Below are 18,497 nucleotides of genomic sequence, written 5' to 3' on the forward strand. Positions count from 1 at the left end.
GAAAGCGGGGCAGGAAGGGAGATTTCAGAAAGGAGGAGACAAGGTCACGGAGGAGGGGGACGGCGGCTGGCTCCGAGGAGGGGCACGGAAGGGAGGGCAGAGGGGCTGAGGGCAGGACTCCCTCAGCGGGGGGCGGGGGCGGCCCGAGCAGGTGGGGCGGGAAACCGCCCCGGCCGCCCCCCCAGCGGCACCCGCCGTCAGCCGACGCGGCGGGCGGGCCAGCGGCCGCCGGTTTTGCAGCGGCGGCTCCCTTCGCCCCGGCCCGGTGCGGTACCGCGGCCGCCCCGCGGGGCGGACGCTCCCCCGGCTCCGGGGCTTCCCCGCCGCTCTCGCACCGGCCCCTCGCGCCCTGGCGAACGACTACATTTCCCAGCACTTCCCTCTTCCGAGCGGGCTCTGCGGGGAGCCTCGCCGGCTCTCGCCATCTCCTTCCCTCGCAGGGGGCTCGGCGCGGCGGCGGGGCGGAGCTCGGCAGCCCGGGCCCCGCGGCAGCCGCGGCCCCGCAGCACCCCCCCCCTTCTCTCCCTCCCCCGTGCAGGCGCGGAGCCGGCGGCGCACGGCGGCGGAAGCCGGGGCGGCGGACGGCGGCGAGCGGGGCGGCGGGCAGCGCCATGCGGGCGGCCGCCTGCCTCCTCTCCCTGGCGCTCTGCGCCCTGCCCGCTGCCCCAGGTGAGTCGCGGCCGCGGGGCAGCGCCGCCGCGCTTGGGGCGGGGGCGGCGGGGAGGAACGGGGGGGGGAGGGATGCTGCGCCGAGGGCCGCTGCGGAGCCCCGCGGGAACGGAGCCCCCGCTCCAGCCTGCGCGCCGGGGGGCGAGGGGCGCAGCCGGGTGACGGGTGCCTCTCCCCTTGCCCAGGAGGCGCCGGGCCGGCGGCGGCGGCGGCGACAGCGGGGCGGCGGGGCGAGAGCCGCTTCGCGGAGCGAGAGAGCATCAGGCCCCTGCGGCTGGTCTCCGGCGGCGAGGGCGGCGGCGGGGCGCGGCGGCCGGCGCTGAGCACCCGGGTGCGGAGCGGAGCGGCGCGGACGCAGGTAGGCGCCGGGCGGGGGGAGCCGCGGGCGGCCCCGGGCACCTGCCGCCGCGGGCCGGCAGCGCCGGTGGGCTGCGCGGGGGGGAGGACGACGACGACGACGACGGGCGAGGGGCCCCCTCCCCGGAGGCAGCAGAGGCGGCGGTGCGGTGTCTCACCCGCAGCCCTCCCCCAAGTGTGTTTTCGCCGCTGAAGGAGAAGGTCTATTTTGAAGCGTTGCTGGGCGAGACGCGGGGCTCGCTTTCCCGAGGGACCGCTGGGGAACGCCAGCCCTGCTGCAGCAGCGCCCGGAGGAGTTAAAATGGTCCCCGTGCCTGCCGATGCCCTCCCCCGGCCGTCAGCGGGTGCTCCGGGCAGGCAGAGCCCGCTGCCTGCGGCTGCCGGGGGGCTTGGGGAGCCACAAAATGAAAGTTGCCGTGCCTTTGCGACAGCCGGAGGGGAATTAGGCTGCAGCTTAGTTGCCGCTTCTGGCTGAAGTGTGGGCAGGGTGGGTTTGTGTTCTGTGGACTCGGATGCGTTTTTAAAAAAGAGAGGTTCGGAATTGGGAGGGGGTTGCCTCAAATGCAACGCGAACTTAATGTCGCAGTTTAACTTACGCACGACTACCCAAACTGGGCTATGTTTTCAGGTTTCTCTTCTAGGAAAACCAGTCCCTATAGCTTTTAACAAATAGCTACCCCGGTTTGCATTAAAACACAGTGATTTTAATCTTGATCGCTGAGCATCATATTTGAGACGGTACGTGGCTGTTAGACCTGAAGGGAAAAAACACTGAGTCTATGCTATTATGGATGAAGAACGTAAAAAATTTTTGCATATGAGGTAACTGCAGACATCCAAGATGAGTTGCAGGCCCTGTTTCCTCCTTTTCCAATTGACTGCTGTCCATTTAAGAAGCAAAATAGCTGAAAAAAATTGTCTCACATTTCTTTCTTATAATCTGCAAAGCATAAGCACTGACAGCTTGCATTCTTTTTGTGTAGTTAAATAATAAACAGTCTCTTCATAGCATATGTATTTGGCTCTCAATATAACTTATTCTATGTAAAGATTTTTCAGATGTGAAGGCCATATTTACAGTACAATAAAACAGGATTCTAAAAGTTTCGAAATGGGTGCTTAAAAAAGAAAAAAAAAATTCTCTCAGCATTTCAGGATTTTTTGAAGACCCTTGGACACTCACAAGTTCAAACACTTTGTGACATGTCTGTTTAGAAAGTAGCAATAGTTGCATTTGGATCTAGTATTAGGATTCAAATACCAGTCTTGCAGAACAAACCATTAGTTAATGGGTTTTGTTTTTCTGAATGTCTCAAGTTCTGTTCACCAAATCTTATGCTTGTAAAAAGTTTTCAAGTCATCCTCATTTAGTTGTCAGTATTAACATTACTCCAACCAGAAAAGAAGTAACACTAGTGGGTTAAAAAGGGTTAAATGCATTTCTTTCACAACAGTTTGCAGGCTAAACTGAGCTTACATTCGTAAAGCTCTGCCTGCAACAACAACTTTTGCTCCTGATCAAGAAGTTTCCCTCTGCTGCTTAAAATATCCCCAGCCTCTCCCATGGTATCTGATGGTTGTTACCCACTGAAGGATGCAGGAGCTGATTTGGAGGAGGAAAATTATGAGGCAGAAGCAGGCCAAACCGATTTTCTGTGCTTCTCACACAGGGCATGGTGACATCCTAATTGCAGGATACTGCATCCCTCGCCCGGAGATCTGAGTTGGCTCTGCAGTAATGGGCCAGCAGCGTGGCTGCCTTTGCTTAACTAAAGTTTTGTAGAAGCTCCATTGAGGAAGGTATTTTTGCAGTAATAGTGTTAACTGTTGCAGTTGAGTAATTTAGTGTCCTGACTCTTAAAGTCTAGCATCCCATTAAAAAAACCCCACCCTTATCTCTGCCAGAATGCTTATCAAAGTTATGGACTAACTGGTTTAATTTTTGTCATTGTTTTTGGGTGGCTGGTAAACGTCACATGCAGTATAAAGATGCAAAGTGCTGGATTCTGCTCACACGTGAAGAGACAGCCATGCCTACCCTGAAGAGTTAACGGTCCAGGATCAGTGGCATATAAAGGGTACAGGAACAGAGGTGCACTCTCCATCAATAAAGTTTTTATGTGTTTTAGTTTTTTGTATGATTAAATACGCTCTGACTGTCTCCATGCCCTGTTCTATCCATTGCTGTCTTCGAACAGCTATGTATCAGAGTTAGAAAAACTGGTCTTGAATAGAGATTTCAAACCAAAGTTAATGGCCTTGTTGATCAGTTTAGGGAGGATGCTTCTTGGAGGAGGTTAAAGCATTCAAGAAGAATCTCTGATGGCTAATGGACAAGCAGCCGTATCTAGAAAAGCAAAGATGTGTGAATGGGATGGTGCAGTCAGAGGACTAGGCAACGAGGCTGTAGCTGTTGAATTAATGTAAAACAATTTAATTGTGTTTTGAATTGGATAAAGATAAAAGGAGAGAGAGAGAGAGAGAAGCTGGAGAGAAGGAAGTCGCATTAAATCGGATCAAATTCCTTTAATTCCTGGATGAAAGCTTTAGCTGCAGAAAGGGCAGAAGTTGTACAAGAGGGATGCAAGCCTGAGTTTGGAATTGCACAAAGGGAAATGAAGATGGTTGCTCAGCGGAAAGCAGGAGCAAAGCATAGCCTTTGCAGATCAGGAGTTTCAGAACAGGCTTATGATGGAGTTGAGCCAGAGGAGTGTAATATAAGAAAAGGAGGTGAAGGAAGGGAATTGAAAGCAGAAGTGACTGGGAAGTGATGGTTAGCACATTTCTAAAAATCTATGGGTTTTTTTTCAGCATTTGTTGAGGTTTGTCTCTAGCAACGTCCTTTGTTTTGTTTGTTTTTTTTGGGTTTTTTTTGGCCCATTGCCATAACTATTGAGTGACTTCTCTACATGCATACTTTACTATTAAATAGTAAAGGAAATACCTACATGCATGCTTTACTATTAAATAGTACAGGAAATAGTCTATGTACTCATTCAGAATGTAATTGCTTAAGAAACAAAATCAACGTGCTTGCAGTTGTAGTTGTCTACAGTTGCTGGATTTCAGAGCACAGCGCAAGGCAAATGTTGTAGGCTGTTCTATATTCATGTCATTAATGTTTTAAGGTACAGTATGTAGTGGACATTGGAGAATTCACGCGACTTTGGGTTTCTGCTTTTAATTCCACTGCAGACTAGAGTCACTACCAATATCTGTGACATTCCTGTATTTCAATTTCTCAGTTCCCCAAAGGGGGCCTATTAGCAGCTGCACAGCACTTAATCTAAAGAGTAATCAAGATAAGATATATCTGAGAATATGCTAATATTAATATTATCATTAATGCAATCCAGGATCTTATCAATGGACACTTAATTTACTGTTGCATAAATAAGCCTATTAGAAGATGAACAGGGGCAGGGGCATTCAGTGAAGGCTAAGCTAAGATTTCTGTGTTTAAAAGAAAGTAAGTTCCTACTGTGGACATTTATAAGGAACCTTTTAACTCCGTGCCTTGAGCCATGTTTCGGTATTGTAAGAAGCACATGGGAAATCACAAGTTTCTTAATACTTTCCTTTAGTCGATACCGTGCAGGCATGTTCTTCATTAAAATGTGGGAGTGTGTGAGCATTCCTCCCCACTGTTTGCATCTGTTCTTCCACCTGTGAAGGAGAGCAAAGTCAAGCACAAAGTATGCCTTTACAAACTTGAGTTTGTACTCCATGTAAGCACCTGATTTGGAGGACCTTTTTCTTAATAATTTTCAGTGGATCAGGTGTTCTGGTTGCGAAGACAAGATTCATCTTCCAGTTGGAGATTAGAGTACCAGACCTCTACAAGCCTTTACCCAACAGATGCCTTCCCTCAACCCAAACATAACTTAATAGTGATCTTGCTCTTAGCTGGAGACTGCCACTCAACGCCAGTGGAGAAGGGTCCCAATTCTCCTTGAGGCCGGCACTTTGTGGTCATGCTTATAGGTCTGCACACACAAACAGATGAACAACATTGTTCCTCTTGTGGCTTTCACTGCATTATCTGTTTTTGATATATCTAGGTGTTGATAGGGAAATTTGGGAGATTTGCTATGATTTTCAGTGGGAACAAGGTCCTGACTCTCTGACCTACTATGGACATAGATTCACTTATCTCTGCTGTCTGTGCAAAACATTCATAGTACAGCAACTTCTGTTTCTCAACCTGTTTTTCACTTGCTTTTGCCAGTTGTCGTGAAGGTGCGCTGGATTCCTTCCAAGCGAGTAAAAGGGCTGACCTGGTTATGGGGAGCCTGGCGTGAAGGGGCTCTAGGACTGAACTGTGTCTGGAGATAGAAGTACATGTTGTTTGGAGTCCAGAGTGACTCAGTACTTTTCAGCAAAGTATTTATTTGTCTTCCACAGTCTGCGCTTCTGAATTGTTTGTGACCAAATGATGCAATTCCATACATTGATTTGGAAGCGTGGCTTACAGATTTCTTAAATAACTTCCTATTGACAATAATCAATTGCAGAGAAGCTCTGCTCTGTCATGCTGAGCTCACATAGCTCTGCTTGCACTCGGAGTTGAAATCTTCATTAGTTATTCAGGTGTTACCTAGTCTTTGCTATTGGATTCTCTGACTTCTTGGCCTCTTGCTCTAGTCTTTGAACAGGATATCCCTATTCTTTGCAGATGCTTCTGAAACTGCTGACTTTTTTTAAACATTCTTGCCCTCTGTTCTGATGCTGTCAACTTCTGTTGGTATTATAAGTTCCCATGTTGGGTAGCTCAAAGTTAGTAATTTTTTTGGTTTAAAAAATGAGGGCTTATAAAACAGCTCTAGAGTTTGGGACTGATGGATGATGACTGTTGGAAAAAGAAGTGTCACAAGAAATTGCACAATTTAAAAAATTCTTTTCGGCCCACTTAATCAAATGACTGCTGTCTCTTGGAGAAACTTAGGCACAATTTTTGATCAACCTATCACAAAACTTTCAGGGAAAGTCTTTCCCTACTTGATAATGAGATTCGTTATGACAGTAAATGCGTACGTCCAAAAAATCATCAAGCAAAAAAAACCCTCTGGTAGCTGCTGCTTCAGAGTTCATGTTGCAGAAATATCATATCAGAACTCAGATTTTGAGGGGTGATTAGAAGACATAGATACCTTTGAAAATCCTAGTCTGGGTAAAAGGGCTGCATGGGAAATCTTTGTTTTGTGATATCTTCTCTTGATTGTGTCATGGTAGAGCTGAAAAGAGAGATATTCCCAAAAGCTATGGCTTAATCTCATAAAACAGACTTATGAGGGATCTTAAAGGCTCAGATGTAACGATCCTTATAGAAAGTATTTTTCCCAACATTTGCTTGTTGCCATGATCAGCATAGTAACTGCAGAGTCTGATAGAGAAGTCCTTTTCAGCTCTGATAATCAGTATATCTATGTTCACTTCTGATCTGTGTTGGTGCCCCTGAGTACAGGATCACTTTGGACCACTGGATATTCTTTCTGCCACTGTTTCACTTAGGGTACCTGTTTTGGGACCCCTTTCGTGTCTAATGATCTGCTATAACACATTCATGATGCAGAAGCGTGTTGCATTCCAGAGAGTGTCATGATAAATTTTGCTGAGATTTACCCGAATTATGGAGGAACTACATAGAAAGTTAACATTCACTCTAAAACGTTTGCCACAGGAGCATTATGGATGTATGGTTTACACCGTTATGGTAGATCTGGTATTATATCATTCTTCTGGTACTCCAGGTCCCTTTTGTAGTCTCCTCAATAATCATACCAGTCTTTAAGTGACTCAAGACTAACAGCTTTTCTTAGGGCTCTACTAGTTAAAACATTATTGCAGTTATCCTGTCAAACACTGCTTAAAGGTCAATCAAACTGTGTAAAACCTTCTAAAGCCTGATAAGGTTCAGCTTTCTAAATCGTGGGTCCTTCTGGCTAGTGTTGTCTCAGTGCTTTTCTCTCTCAGATCAGCTCTGTTGAGGTTTGTGGTCCTTCCACTGTCTGCAGCTGCCTCCCTCCAGGTTCTTCTCCCTTGAGGATGGGGATCCTTGTCTTCAGCTCCCACAGGTTTGAGACAAAGCTGCTTCTCCTCCCTGGTAGACTGCCCTTCTGTTTCAAGGAAAGTAGCTTACCAGGCTGTTGTCATACGATTTGGCCGCCAGTGGAGGCCCATGTCTCTTCTGAGTTTCGATAACTATGGATGTGAAGGGTGAAGTCCAGTACTATCAGAGGATCAAGCCCACTGCTCTTGGACACAGAACTGTGGTGTCTTCCTATACAGTATCTCTTTCTCATTCATCTACTTACATGCTTCAGTTTTTTGGTCCCTGAATAATCTTTTTTCAGTATTTTATTTTCTAGAAACAGTGTAATTGTTGGCTTCTTGTGTGTTAACCAGAACTGGTATATTTAATGTCTCCAAAAATCACTGTGACTCCCATCCTGTCTCTCTTCTCTCTAGTTTTTACTTTAGTTTATTTTAAACTATGTCAAATTTGCTATGATTATGGAAAACTTTCAGAGAAGAAAGCCTTGTGAGCCCTTCTAGTCATCTTCTTCCCTTTTGCTTGCCGGTGGCCTCCTGCGTAGTGTATGGATATGCTGCACTGAGGAGATGTCTTTTGGAGTGCGTAAAGGATCACAGAGGCCTGTCAAATGAAGTTTTGCTCTTCATAGCCACAGGTGCTCCCTGGTAGTACTCCTCTGAAGCCATTGCAATATTTGCACTAATCTGAGGAGGAGAAATCATTGCTGCAGGGATGAACTCTGCAGCGGCAGCTGTGCTGAGCCACAGCCAAGCATGGAACCACGTCAGTCTCCCCAGATGGAGGCATGTTCAGTGCAGAGCAGAGCTTTGCGCGCAGAAGATTACATCTGTGAAAGCTTTTTAATACTTCAGTGGGGTGACTGTGTGAGGGAAGGCTCATGTTTTTTCCCAGTAACGTTATTGCGTGAGCGTTGAGCAGCAAAGAATCCCATGAAGAGCTGCATGGGATTGCTGAGCAGATGGACAGGATGGGTTCTGCCAGGCTGTGGTGTGCACTTCCACAGTGGGGGTTGGCTGGTTGGGTAGGTTCAAGCGGAAAGCCAGCGTCACCTGAAATTAAACACGTGATTATGTGGAAATCAAAGAAAGTGGAAAATTATGTAGAACTGTTTAACTGTTGAGTGGGTAGGAGTTCAACTTGAAAACTGGGTTCAGGTAAAGAAAGTTAAGATGCACAGCATTGCTGCAGGGCATTTGCCATCAGACAGTGAAATTTGGTGATTCCTCTGGTAATCTGACCAGCTCTGATTGTCTGTCTACACCAAATTCACTCTACAATCTCTCTCTCTTTTTTTTAATCTTTTTTTTTTTTTTTAAAATGAAATGAATGTTACCAGACCAGAAAACTGTAGCAAGTGACCATGCTTTAGAAAAAACATATTCCAGAATGTAATGTTAATACAAGGTTTAGAAAAAGTTTGTGTGGGTAAATGCCTTTTAATGAGGGCCTTGATTCTGAACGCATGACGTATGTGAGTGTGGAGGCTACAGCCCTGGTTTACAGCTCAAATATTGCCCAGAAGAATAGCAGTATGTAGGAACATGGTCTGTTCCAGAAATGTCGCCTTAGAGTATTTCAGCCCCTGAAATTCTGTGGGAATGAAAAAAATCCATCAGCTATTTCAGAAAATATATACAGTGAAAATGTTGATTCATTTTGATCTCCTAGGCTGTATAAAGAGGAAAAGGAGTTTTGAAATGTGCTTTTCTCGCACTTTTTGTTTTTAAACAGGACTTTGATACTTGAACGTAGAGGGTGAGTCATATTTAAAAAGTATTATCTGTGGAGTTGATTGAGCAATGTATTGGTATGCCTAAGAGTCTGCAAGTTTTGTCAAGCTCTTCTTAGCCTGTGGTGCTGTCAGAATGTTAGTAAACTTTCTGCTGTTGCCCAAGAACCATTTATGGGAAAAGTTAGCCATGTTGGTAGGCTCTAGGTCTCAAAGAGTGCTTGTTACTTCCAGTGGGGAGAGCTAATCTTTTGGTAAGCTTCCTTCTCTATAAAAAATAAATGTAAGACCAGTTGAAAATTTTGGAATATGTCATTGTGTTGCTGAAAAATGTTTTGGTCACTGATACTTGTTGTATAAAGGAGCAAAGTTAGTGTGCACTCTATTTGTTACGTTTGAATACTTTATTTGTAACATAAAGGTGGCCTTAATGGAGGGGTTTTGCAGATTCCTCTGGTAGTGGAACTCTGTTCCTTCATTTCTGAAGCCTACAATAGATGCTGAAAAGGGTGCCTTTCTCTAAACGTTATTGATTCCATTCAGAGCTTGGAAAACATGCAGCTAAAAATGACCTCAAGGCGCCATCTGCTTCGTCGAGGGAAATGCCTTCAATTCTCTTGACCATTAGATCCGTTGAGCTTTCCTTCTTGCCTAAATGGTGTCCTTGAGACAATAGTCCTTTCTACAGCTGAATGACACAGCGATCCAGATGGGTTCATCCTCAAGTGCTGCCTAGGGCGTGTGGGTGCGTCGCTGCCCTTGTTCTGTGTTCTCTCCTCCTGCAGATGCATTGTGCGTTGGTTGTGCAGCTGTGCACGGGTAGCAGCTCATTTGGGTTCTGCCCACTCGAAACTGCCAGGCATCCTTGGGAGAGGGGGTATTTCACGGAAGAGAGGTTTTCCTTGTTTGAGCCCTTTCCCTCTGACCTCATGCTTCTTCACAAGGAAGTAGGTTCACTGAGTGGTTGCACAGTCAAGTCCTGTAGTATCTAGTGAGATAGATGGAACACATTGCTCTAGTGAGATAGATGGAACACATTGCTCTACTACTGTTGCATCTAGCATTGCTCTTCATGTTCTGTCTGACCCTCTGAAACTGACAGTCGCCGTGGGGGGCAATGGAAAGGGCGGTGTCCCTGTGTCACAGGGTGAGTCTCTGTTAGCTCTGCTCCCTGTCTTGGTTTTAGAAGTGTGATCTTCAACGGTCATCGAAGTTTTTCTATGAATTATGGCAGGAGAACATTCTGATCTTTACAAGTTTTGATTCATGACTTGACTTTGTTTCCTGTTTGTAACCCAGACTTTATTAATCACCCTTATAATAACCTGTTTGATCACACTTTTCCTAGCCACTAGTCTTTGATGAAGAACCTTGTCAAATGCATTTTAAAAACATGAGGTTGAGCAGTCACCAGTTTTTCTGTTTTTGCCCCAATAGTGATCTATTTAAGATCTCTTGCACATTAGTTAATTGTGACCTTTTATACATGAAATCTTTGCTGCTTCCCTTTCAGAAAAAGGAAAAAAAAAAAAAAGAAAAAAGGACTATGGCTTCCCAAAAGTTCTTGCAGTTCTTCCTTTTGCTAGGATGTGAAGACTTGCACAACAGAAGTTACAGTAATTAGTCTCATAGGAAATCAAAAGTTATAACTAAAATTGTCTTAAAGTCAAATTAATGTCATCCTCTATACATAAAAGCATAGTGAGTATAAGATCCGGTACCACAGGGTTTTTTCTGGTGCTGGAAACAAGTGTTAGATTGCCTCTTGGGAAGCAGCATCTTGCCCATTCAGTTACTTAAATTTGTCCTTTTAGATCTGTGAGATCAAATGGTAGTTCACACTAGATTTGCTAGCAGTGACAGCCCGATAGTTTTCCTGTCTTCATTGCTCCATCGTATAACCTTGGATGAATTTTTGAGAAAGGTGGAGGCAAGGAAGGAGATCAGGAGGAGAAGTTTTCAGGGGAAAATGAGAATGATTTTTTTCTTAGTTTGTTGTAACTGTTCAAAGGTGCTCACGGTTTTGGAGTGCTGGGAGGAGGTCTAGGGTGAGATGTGTGAGCAGATATAGCCAGGTCCATCACAGCTCAGCATCACACCTCTGCAGGACCTCAAGAGGATCCCTGCTGCTACCCAGGCATTGGATCTGCAGTAGTGACACCTGCGTAATACATTGCATCGGTTTGTGCTCACGACTGCTTTTTCCTGGTGCTGCTTCCCCCCTGCCCCCATCTGTATTTCTGGGGACCTCTCTTACTTTACCCTATTGAGTAAGTTCAAACAGCCTCTGAGTTCAAACCCACAAATAAATAATAGAAGTTTTTTTTTTTTTTTTTACTACTGAGAATAATAATTACTGGCATTTTAGAGGTACAAGTAGTCCTTGCTTCTGACTCTGATTTCATTGATACTATGATGTTTATGCCGAGAAAAGCTATTTTAGGTCATGTTTACGGCTTTGTCATGATCTTCATCTGCTGAGAGCTGGTGAAACCCCACCGAAGTGAACTGGGCCATGGTGCTACATTCTGGCTGGTCGTGTTTAACTCTCCCCCTGCCCCACCCTCGTTTGGCATGGAGAACAGATATGTGATCCAGGATTCAAAAATGAACACGGACTTCTGAAAGTCTTTTCTTATTTCTAGCTTTTCCTCAAAATAAATGACTTATTTACTAAGTGAATCCCCAAAAGGCAGCTGTAAAAGCCTTTTCATCAAACCATGATTCTATTCTGCAGTTTTTTCATTAAATAACTCCCCCCCCAAGCCCCGTAGATATTTAGATTTATGCAATGGCTAAAAAGAGAGAGCTTGCATGAAGAATGACAAATAGTAATGATTAATATAGTAAATGAGTGCCTATAAATATTTTGAGAATGCTAGGGAAAGTAAAAAAGAGATTTTGCAGTTCTTTAATATGCTGCGATATGTGAATCCAGTTCAGTGACTCTGAACTTTTGATTAAAATTAGATATTTACAAATGGCAATAGAGAGGGCCTGAGGGAATCACACTGCATTTCTATTTTGTTGTCTATTTTTTAAAAAAGATTATTTGGCTTGGAGATATTTATTTTTATTAGACCTAGGCTTATTTCTCAATTTTGTCTCTGAGCAAAGTTTTTATTTTTTTTTCTTCCCAGTACAAGTAGAAAAGTAAGGTTTTGAACAAATTTCTTATTTTACATACAGCAACAATATACTGCATAACTCTGGATTTATTACAACACAGCTGAGGCTGAAAATTGTCCTTTTATAATGTGTACATGTGCTAATTAGCACTGTATTCCTCTACTGTAGCATAAATTTAAGTGTAATGATTATCTTCAAAAGCACAGCTAAAGTTCTTTTTAGGTAAATCTGCATAAAATGTTTAGTATATTTTTCATTTAATTTCATTAATGTATTTATTTTGATTTTCCATGGACTTAATCTTTGTCCTTACTGAAGTTAAGAAACATTCATTTCATACAGACTTAAAGGATTGTTAACAAGCTGAGGTTTCTATTCTCCTATTAAATAGAAGAGGGGGGGAAATTAAATTAATATCTAAGGAATCTATTATTTTGTAAATGTGACTGAATCCCAGAATGTCTGCTATAAAACCTTTGTCTTACAAGTTCTGAAGCATAGCTTTTAAGCTCTCTCTTGCTATAACGTTCTATATTATTTCCTCTCTTGATGCTATTCTTTTGAGTCTACAAATTTGATCAGAATCTTTTAATTAGAAACCACAATGCTATAAATAGTAGTAAATACAAAATTCTTTACATCAAGGGGCAAGCATATAAATAGGATTTTCTTGTCAATTTTAAAAAAAATACATTTATCTCTTTTGATAGCAATTGTTATTATCTCTTCCAGCAAAACTTACTAAAAAAATCTAAGTGCTTTATGAAGGATAGTAAGAAACATGTATTATGAGGAATTGTACATTATATGACAACATATTTTTAATTATCTTTTTTCTTATTTTAATGAGGAAAAAGAATAGTCATCATGTTATTATGCTGCTTTCAACACCCAACTAATTATATACAATGTGAGGAAAATATCTAAAATATTTCCTTTCAGGATTCTTGTTAGTTTGATTATTAAAGAAAGTGCGTAGCTTGTAAATGTTTCCCTGGTGGTTAAAATATTTGACCTATTTGAAATAAAAGTCTTCCAAACATATTGAAGGTTACTACAGTACAGTGCAATGAGGCTCACCTTTGATCTGCAATGATATACTCTTGTTGCAGTTTATGTATGTGTATTCCCTTTGCAGATGCTCATTCTTAAGGGCCAGTTTCTGGAGAAAGCTGATCCCTGGCAGGGCTACTGAAGGGACTGTATCAGAAGTCATGATTATTCTGTTGTGTTTCTTTGTAATAATAAACAGTCGTACTTGGTACTGATTGCCCATCTCCTCTGTTACTGCAGTCATCCCTGAGGCATGGAGCAGGTGATTTAAAATAATTGGAATCGCATCCTTCTTGGTTTGGCAGGAAGGTTTGTGTACCACTTTTGTTTTTCTAGGATTCAAGCGTTTAATACTTGTTTTAGATAAAATATCTTTGTGCTTAGTGATTTGAAATAATCCTTTCCACTCCATTTACTTTTGATTCCTTTCAGACAATTGCTGAGATGCTTGAACTCTGCAATATTTGACAAAAGTTAGCTCTTGCGTAGTTGCATTAGATGCATGGGATGCTTAGTGTTTTCTATACAGGGGCTTACAGGGTCGTACACTTCAAGTGCCACTAGAAATTGCATCTGAAAGTACTGCAGCTAATTTCAGAGTTGTTATTGATATTTTCCTTCTTCAGTTGCATGACATTAAAATTTCAGAACTTTTGATAACGTTGGAGGCATGGCACTGCGCTCTTCCATTAAGTTGTTAGATTCTCCTTTCCTGGCTCTTGTTCATGTTCCACATTGAGTGCATTTCCCCTGGTCTCCAAGAACTCCCCTTTTATGACTCAGTTGTCAGCCATCAATGCGTCATGCCTATGGTTGTTGAAAAAGCCTCACATTTTCTGAGAAAGTTCCTTGGTTTAACTGAATGACATAATTGATTGTCTTGCTTCAGTGGTTTAGAGGGGCCTTTGCAGGTGTGTCTTGTTACTTCTGCTTGAATGAGGTGGTATAGATAGAATAAAAGTACTTATTTCCTTTCTTTGGGTTCTTTTATTGACTTAGGTCTATGAGTGTAAGCTTCCTTTGCAGGTGGCCATTTTACCTATTCACTGAGCAGACAGCTACATGTGCTTAAAAATAATGTAGAGTCAAGACTTTTAAAAATCTGTTTCTTTATTTTGTGGGTTTTAACCAGATATTCAGAAGAATTGTTATCCTAAAAAATGTACTGGCTGGCACTCTTAAGGTGCAGGTTTTTGTTACACTGAATGAGATCTGTTAGCTGTCATTGAAAGGGGGAATCTGCCTTCCTCTTCATTCTCTCTTGCATGTCCCCTCCAGCTTCTTTCCATTGCATCTGTTCGTGATGTGACTATATGGTTTATTTGGATCAGCTTATTTGTCTGACAGAAGATGGATCCACTCCAAGTAATGATGAATTTTCTGATGCTGATCTGACTTTCTGGGTAGTCACACAAGTCAACAAGGGAGAGCAGGTGGGAACACGTGGCCAGGATGGGGCAGAACTGTTAATTTTCGGCAGCAGCCCACGGTATGCAGTGTTGCAGTGTTTTACAACCACATATCAGGGTTGAAGGAAGGGCTGCAATTTCTGGAAGGGGCTGAGTTTGGCTATCCAAAATGTGCATCTTGGTATCTCAGTAGGTTTGAGATAGGCTTGAGTTACGCTTGATTGCACTTCAGCTCAAACGTAATGGTAAGCTTCCTGGGTTTCCACCACTTGTCTTGGGGGTGGTTACATCTGAGTAGTGTTTTTAATCTTAATTTATTAATAGGCATATTCTCCCTTAAATCCACATTAACAGCTTCTCTCAGGGAATAACTGTAGTCCAGGGTCACCTCAGAAATACATTAGCCTTGTAATTGTTTATCTTAGAGTTGTGTTCAAGGGAGGAAATTTCCCAGACCAAATCAATATGATGCAAAATACCTAGCAGTTAAAAACCACACCAAACCAAAAAACTCTAGTCGTTTTTGCTCTTACAGTGAATGAGGTGAATACATTTTAATGGCAAATGCTACATTTAGTATATGTACCTTTAGAAATTTAAGTTAGGCTTTTTATATTCTTCCTTACTGACGAATTCTCTTTTGGTACTACCATATGGTCATACAGAAGACTTGGTTATACTGTGTACAGAGATCTAAATGATGGCATATGTAGCTGTGTTGTTAACAAACAGAAATAATAAAGTGCTGTAGAATGTTCGTTGCATTTAGTAATGTAACAATGAAAAGTGAACAACTGGGCTGCCATTACTCCTTTGATCAGAAAGTGGTTGTTGAAGGTTAGTTAAGGTTAGCAATTGTGCTGAGTGGAACAAGGGAATGACTAAACTACCTTGGCCCCTTGTACCTTTTTAGGTACTCGTTTTTTGGCCTGTCACATCCTGTTTATGAGCAGCAGGCTAAAATTTCACATCTAGCAAGAGAAGATGGAATTTTAAAATCATTCAAAGCGAACTGTGCTGCCTGAGAGTTGGAAAACAAATGGCAATGCTAACCTGATAATTTGTTGATGGTTGGTTTTGCTGTATTTTTTGTTACACTAGTGGGTGCAGGCCAGAAACAGCTAAATGATGGTCCTACATGTGCGTGGCCTTATGTGCCGTGGGTGTGTGTACATGCTGTGGGTGTCCATCATTGCAGATGACAGCTGGCTGTCATGGATCATTTGGGACTAGCTGCTTTTTTTTCTTTAGGCTTTTTTGGATAAAAAGTAGGCTTTTAATATTGATGGTGGTTAATCACTGAAATTATTTACCCAGATAAGGTTAACTATGTTATATTCAGTTAGTTGGTCAAAGATTATACATTTGTTCAAAAGAGATGCTCTTAAATCATCCAGAAATTACAAGAACCACTTAGTGAAGACGTGTGGTCTGTGTTACAAAGCAGGTTAGGTGTAATGGGGATAGCTGAAATGATATCTGACTCTATGTATTGTATCTACTGAGAGGCCTTCTAGGAAGCTTTCAAGTTAATACTGCATCCTTCTAAACTGTAATGTAAATATGTGGAATTTCTCATCATGTAATTTTGCATGCGTGTTCACTGCAGTGGCACAGCTAGGCATTTTTATAGAGGGCACTCAACCTGAGCATCTTCCAGTAAGAGAAGCTGTCTTTTGTTTTTTTTAAAGGAATCAACTGTTTGTAAATATGTATTCATGGTTGTTGTCTTTTTTATTTATTAATACTCATGCATATATATGGAGACATAAAAGAAAATTCTGCTGTAGGGCAACTAAAAAATGTAATAAAAATGTCATGATTCCTTCGACTTCCCATTTCTTTGTTGCTGTTCTTTTCCAGGGAAACTGGTATTCTCAACTATTCGGGATTTAGTGCCTATTGAAAGCCTGCCAGTAGTTTTAGAGAGAGTGAACTTGATGATTCACATTATCCCATCCTGTCCTGTGTTTCCCAGAGTTTTCAATAAATCATTTGTTAGAGTTGTACTATCCTGTATTGTATTTAGAGAAGTGTAGTTTAGAGTTGTAAGTGGTTCTTCAGTGTTCCTTTTTAGATTCCTCTGTCTACATGCTTCAAATCTTAATGTGCAGATTTCAATGGAAAGAAAATAAGAACGAGGTTGGAACTGCTCCAAAATGTCTGAAAGTAGCTTTTCTTATTAATTAGTTAAATAACATGGCTGTTCGTTTCTTGGGAGTTTTCAGGTCTAGAAACAACTGTTGCGTTTCCGTTGGATAGTTGAGTATTTTCTTCCACTAGTACTGGAATAAATATTCTATTTCTGGCAGATCGTGAGTTACAAAGTATTCCCATGTTTGTCCTCTATAGGACTGAATGAAAGCAATTAATTCAGGGAAAATATATGGCAAGGAGAGAAAGAAAGAGATGTTTCTCTAGCACTCTTTTTTTCTTTGGTTTTAGTGACTGCTCAGGGGTTTGGAGTTTTGGGAGCCTTTTGGAGGAGATGGCTTACAGGGTAGTGGGTCAGAGCTTTATAGAAAATGCAACTAATCAGATTTTAGCCCATTGCTATCGTCTCACTACATGGGCTTACATGAGTGTCCGAATGAACAGTTTCTTTCAGGTAATCTCGGTGAGATTTGTGAGTGTATCCCAGACTGACCAAACCAGTAACATCTCGGCTGTTCTCCACTGGTCTGTGTGCAGAGCCAGGTTAAGGAACGAGTAACACACTAGCCAGGGGAAGTCTTCCACTTTCCTTTGCTCAGGGCTTTGCCCCGGATGGAGATTCAAAGAGTAGTTTCCTCCGGTGTGGATGGGTTAAGATGGGGGGCTACTCCCAGTCACAGGCTGTGTTGTTGGCAATTCTTGAATAAGAAAACAGATCTTTTGTTTATTATCATGGACTGCTTTGTCCATTTCAATGCAATTTTATTTGGTTAATGGCATATTGTTACTTAGTAAATATAATTAATTTCTGCATTCACAAACCTGTATGATATGTTTTGTTGTGGCTGAATACTAATTCCAGTCTCTTCAATATTGCAGTCTACCCACATTGCCCGAGCCAGCTTCCAGGTTGATGCTTTTGGATCGTCTTTCATCCTAGATGTGACACTAAACCAGTAAGTAATGAGTGTATCTTACTCTGTTTGTTCAAGACCTGGTGCCAGTGAAATGTCATTTTCCAATGGAGGCTTTAGAGGTGGTATTATAGCACATATGTTATTTCTAGGTATTGAGTTCATCTGTAGCAGTATATTTTAAGGTCTTTTGTTATTTTCTCAAGTACCATTGTAGGTTTTGATATTCCTGTTGTTACTACTTAGTAGCTATTGCCGTGTAACTAACGTTTTAGTGTTATAATTTAATTTGCCATCTTTCAGTTTACCATAAAGACAAATTACTGTACTCACACAGAGCCTCCCTGGATATTAAAAGATGGATTTGCTGAAAACTGGTAGCTGTTAGCATTTTAATAACCAAGTGTAAAGTACTGGAGATACAGCAATTGCACAACAACTAATCCTCAAAAAAGAATGAGATGGATAGTTGGGAATGAAGTTTCTCCGGATGCGTTTACAATCTTTTGGGAACAGAGAAGCATTACAAGGCAGTAGCACGCTGTGAACTTCAGTCTACGAGGAGAGATTGAACAATAGTAAACTTAAAGTGAAATCTGCTATGTGGCTTTCAGTAATGAGTTTTTGAAGTAGCCTCTTAGCACAGCTGTTTTAAAATAGTTGCTTTGCTTTACTGTTCTGAAGTGAAAAGAGAATAAATAATATAGTAAATAGAAATGCTTTGTTAAGTAATTCAGCTCCTAATAATTGAACACAATGTTGCATGGTTCGGTGTAAGAGTTTGTGCTCAGTCACTCCAAGTTTTTCTGCTATAAAGATGAACCGTTTGGGCTGCAGTAGGAGCCACTCAAATTTAAGTTTTTTTCACTTGTAAACACATTTTAAACAGTGGCAACTTCTTTATGTGCACTGACATGACTTAAAAACCACATGTGAATCCTTGCTGGTTACAGACGGCAGAGACACTGTGCTGCTGGAAGAAGAGGGAAAGAGGCTGGTTTAGAAGTATGATTTTATAACAGATGCAT

The 18,497-nt window shown here is 42.3% G+C and overlaps 1 protein-coding gene across 5 annotated transcripts in view; it reads left to right on the forward strand.

Moving 5' to 3' along the window:
* The first annotated feature begins 537 nt into the window (after positions 1 to 537).
* Positions 538 to 18,497, forward strand: part of ADAM22 (ADAM metallopeptidase domain 22) — a 135,308-nt gene continuing 117,348 nt past the window's right edge. For 4 of the 5 annotated variants that reach the window (XM_075048766.1, XM_075048747.1, XM_075048748.1 and 1 more), the window contains exons 1-3: positions 538 to 669; positions 855 to 1,027; positions 17,435 to 17,511. In XM_075048766.1, the coding sequence (XP_074904867.1) occupies positions 612 to 669; positions 855 to 1,027; positions 17,435 to 17,511 (308 nt within the window). In that variant the 5' untranslated portion in view covers positions 538 to 611. Of the gene's footprint in view, positions 670 to 854; positions 1,028 to 17,434; positions 17,512 to 18,497 lie in introns of those variants that run through there. The other variant, XM_075048752.1, reaches the window with a different exon arrangement.

The sequence above is a fragment of the Buteo buteo genome, chromosome 2 (genome assembly GCF_964188355.1).
Source record: "Buteo buteo chromosome 2, bButBut1.hap1.1, whole genome shotgun sequence".
In the NCBI taxonomy this organism is placed as follows: domain Eukaryota; kingdom Metazoa; phylum Chordata; class Aves; order Accipitriformes; family Accipitridae; genus Buteo; species Buteo buteo.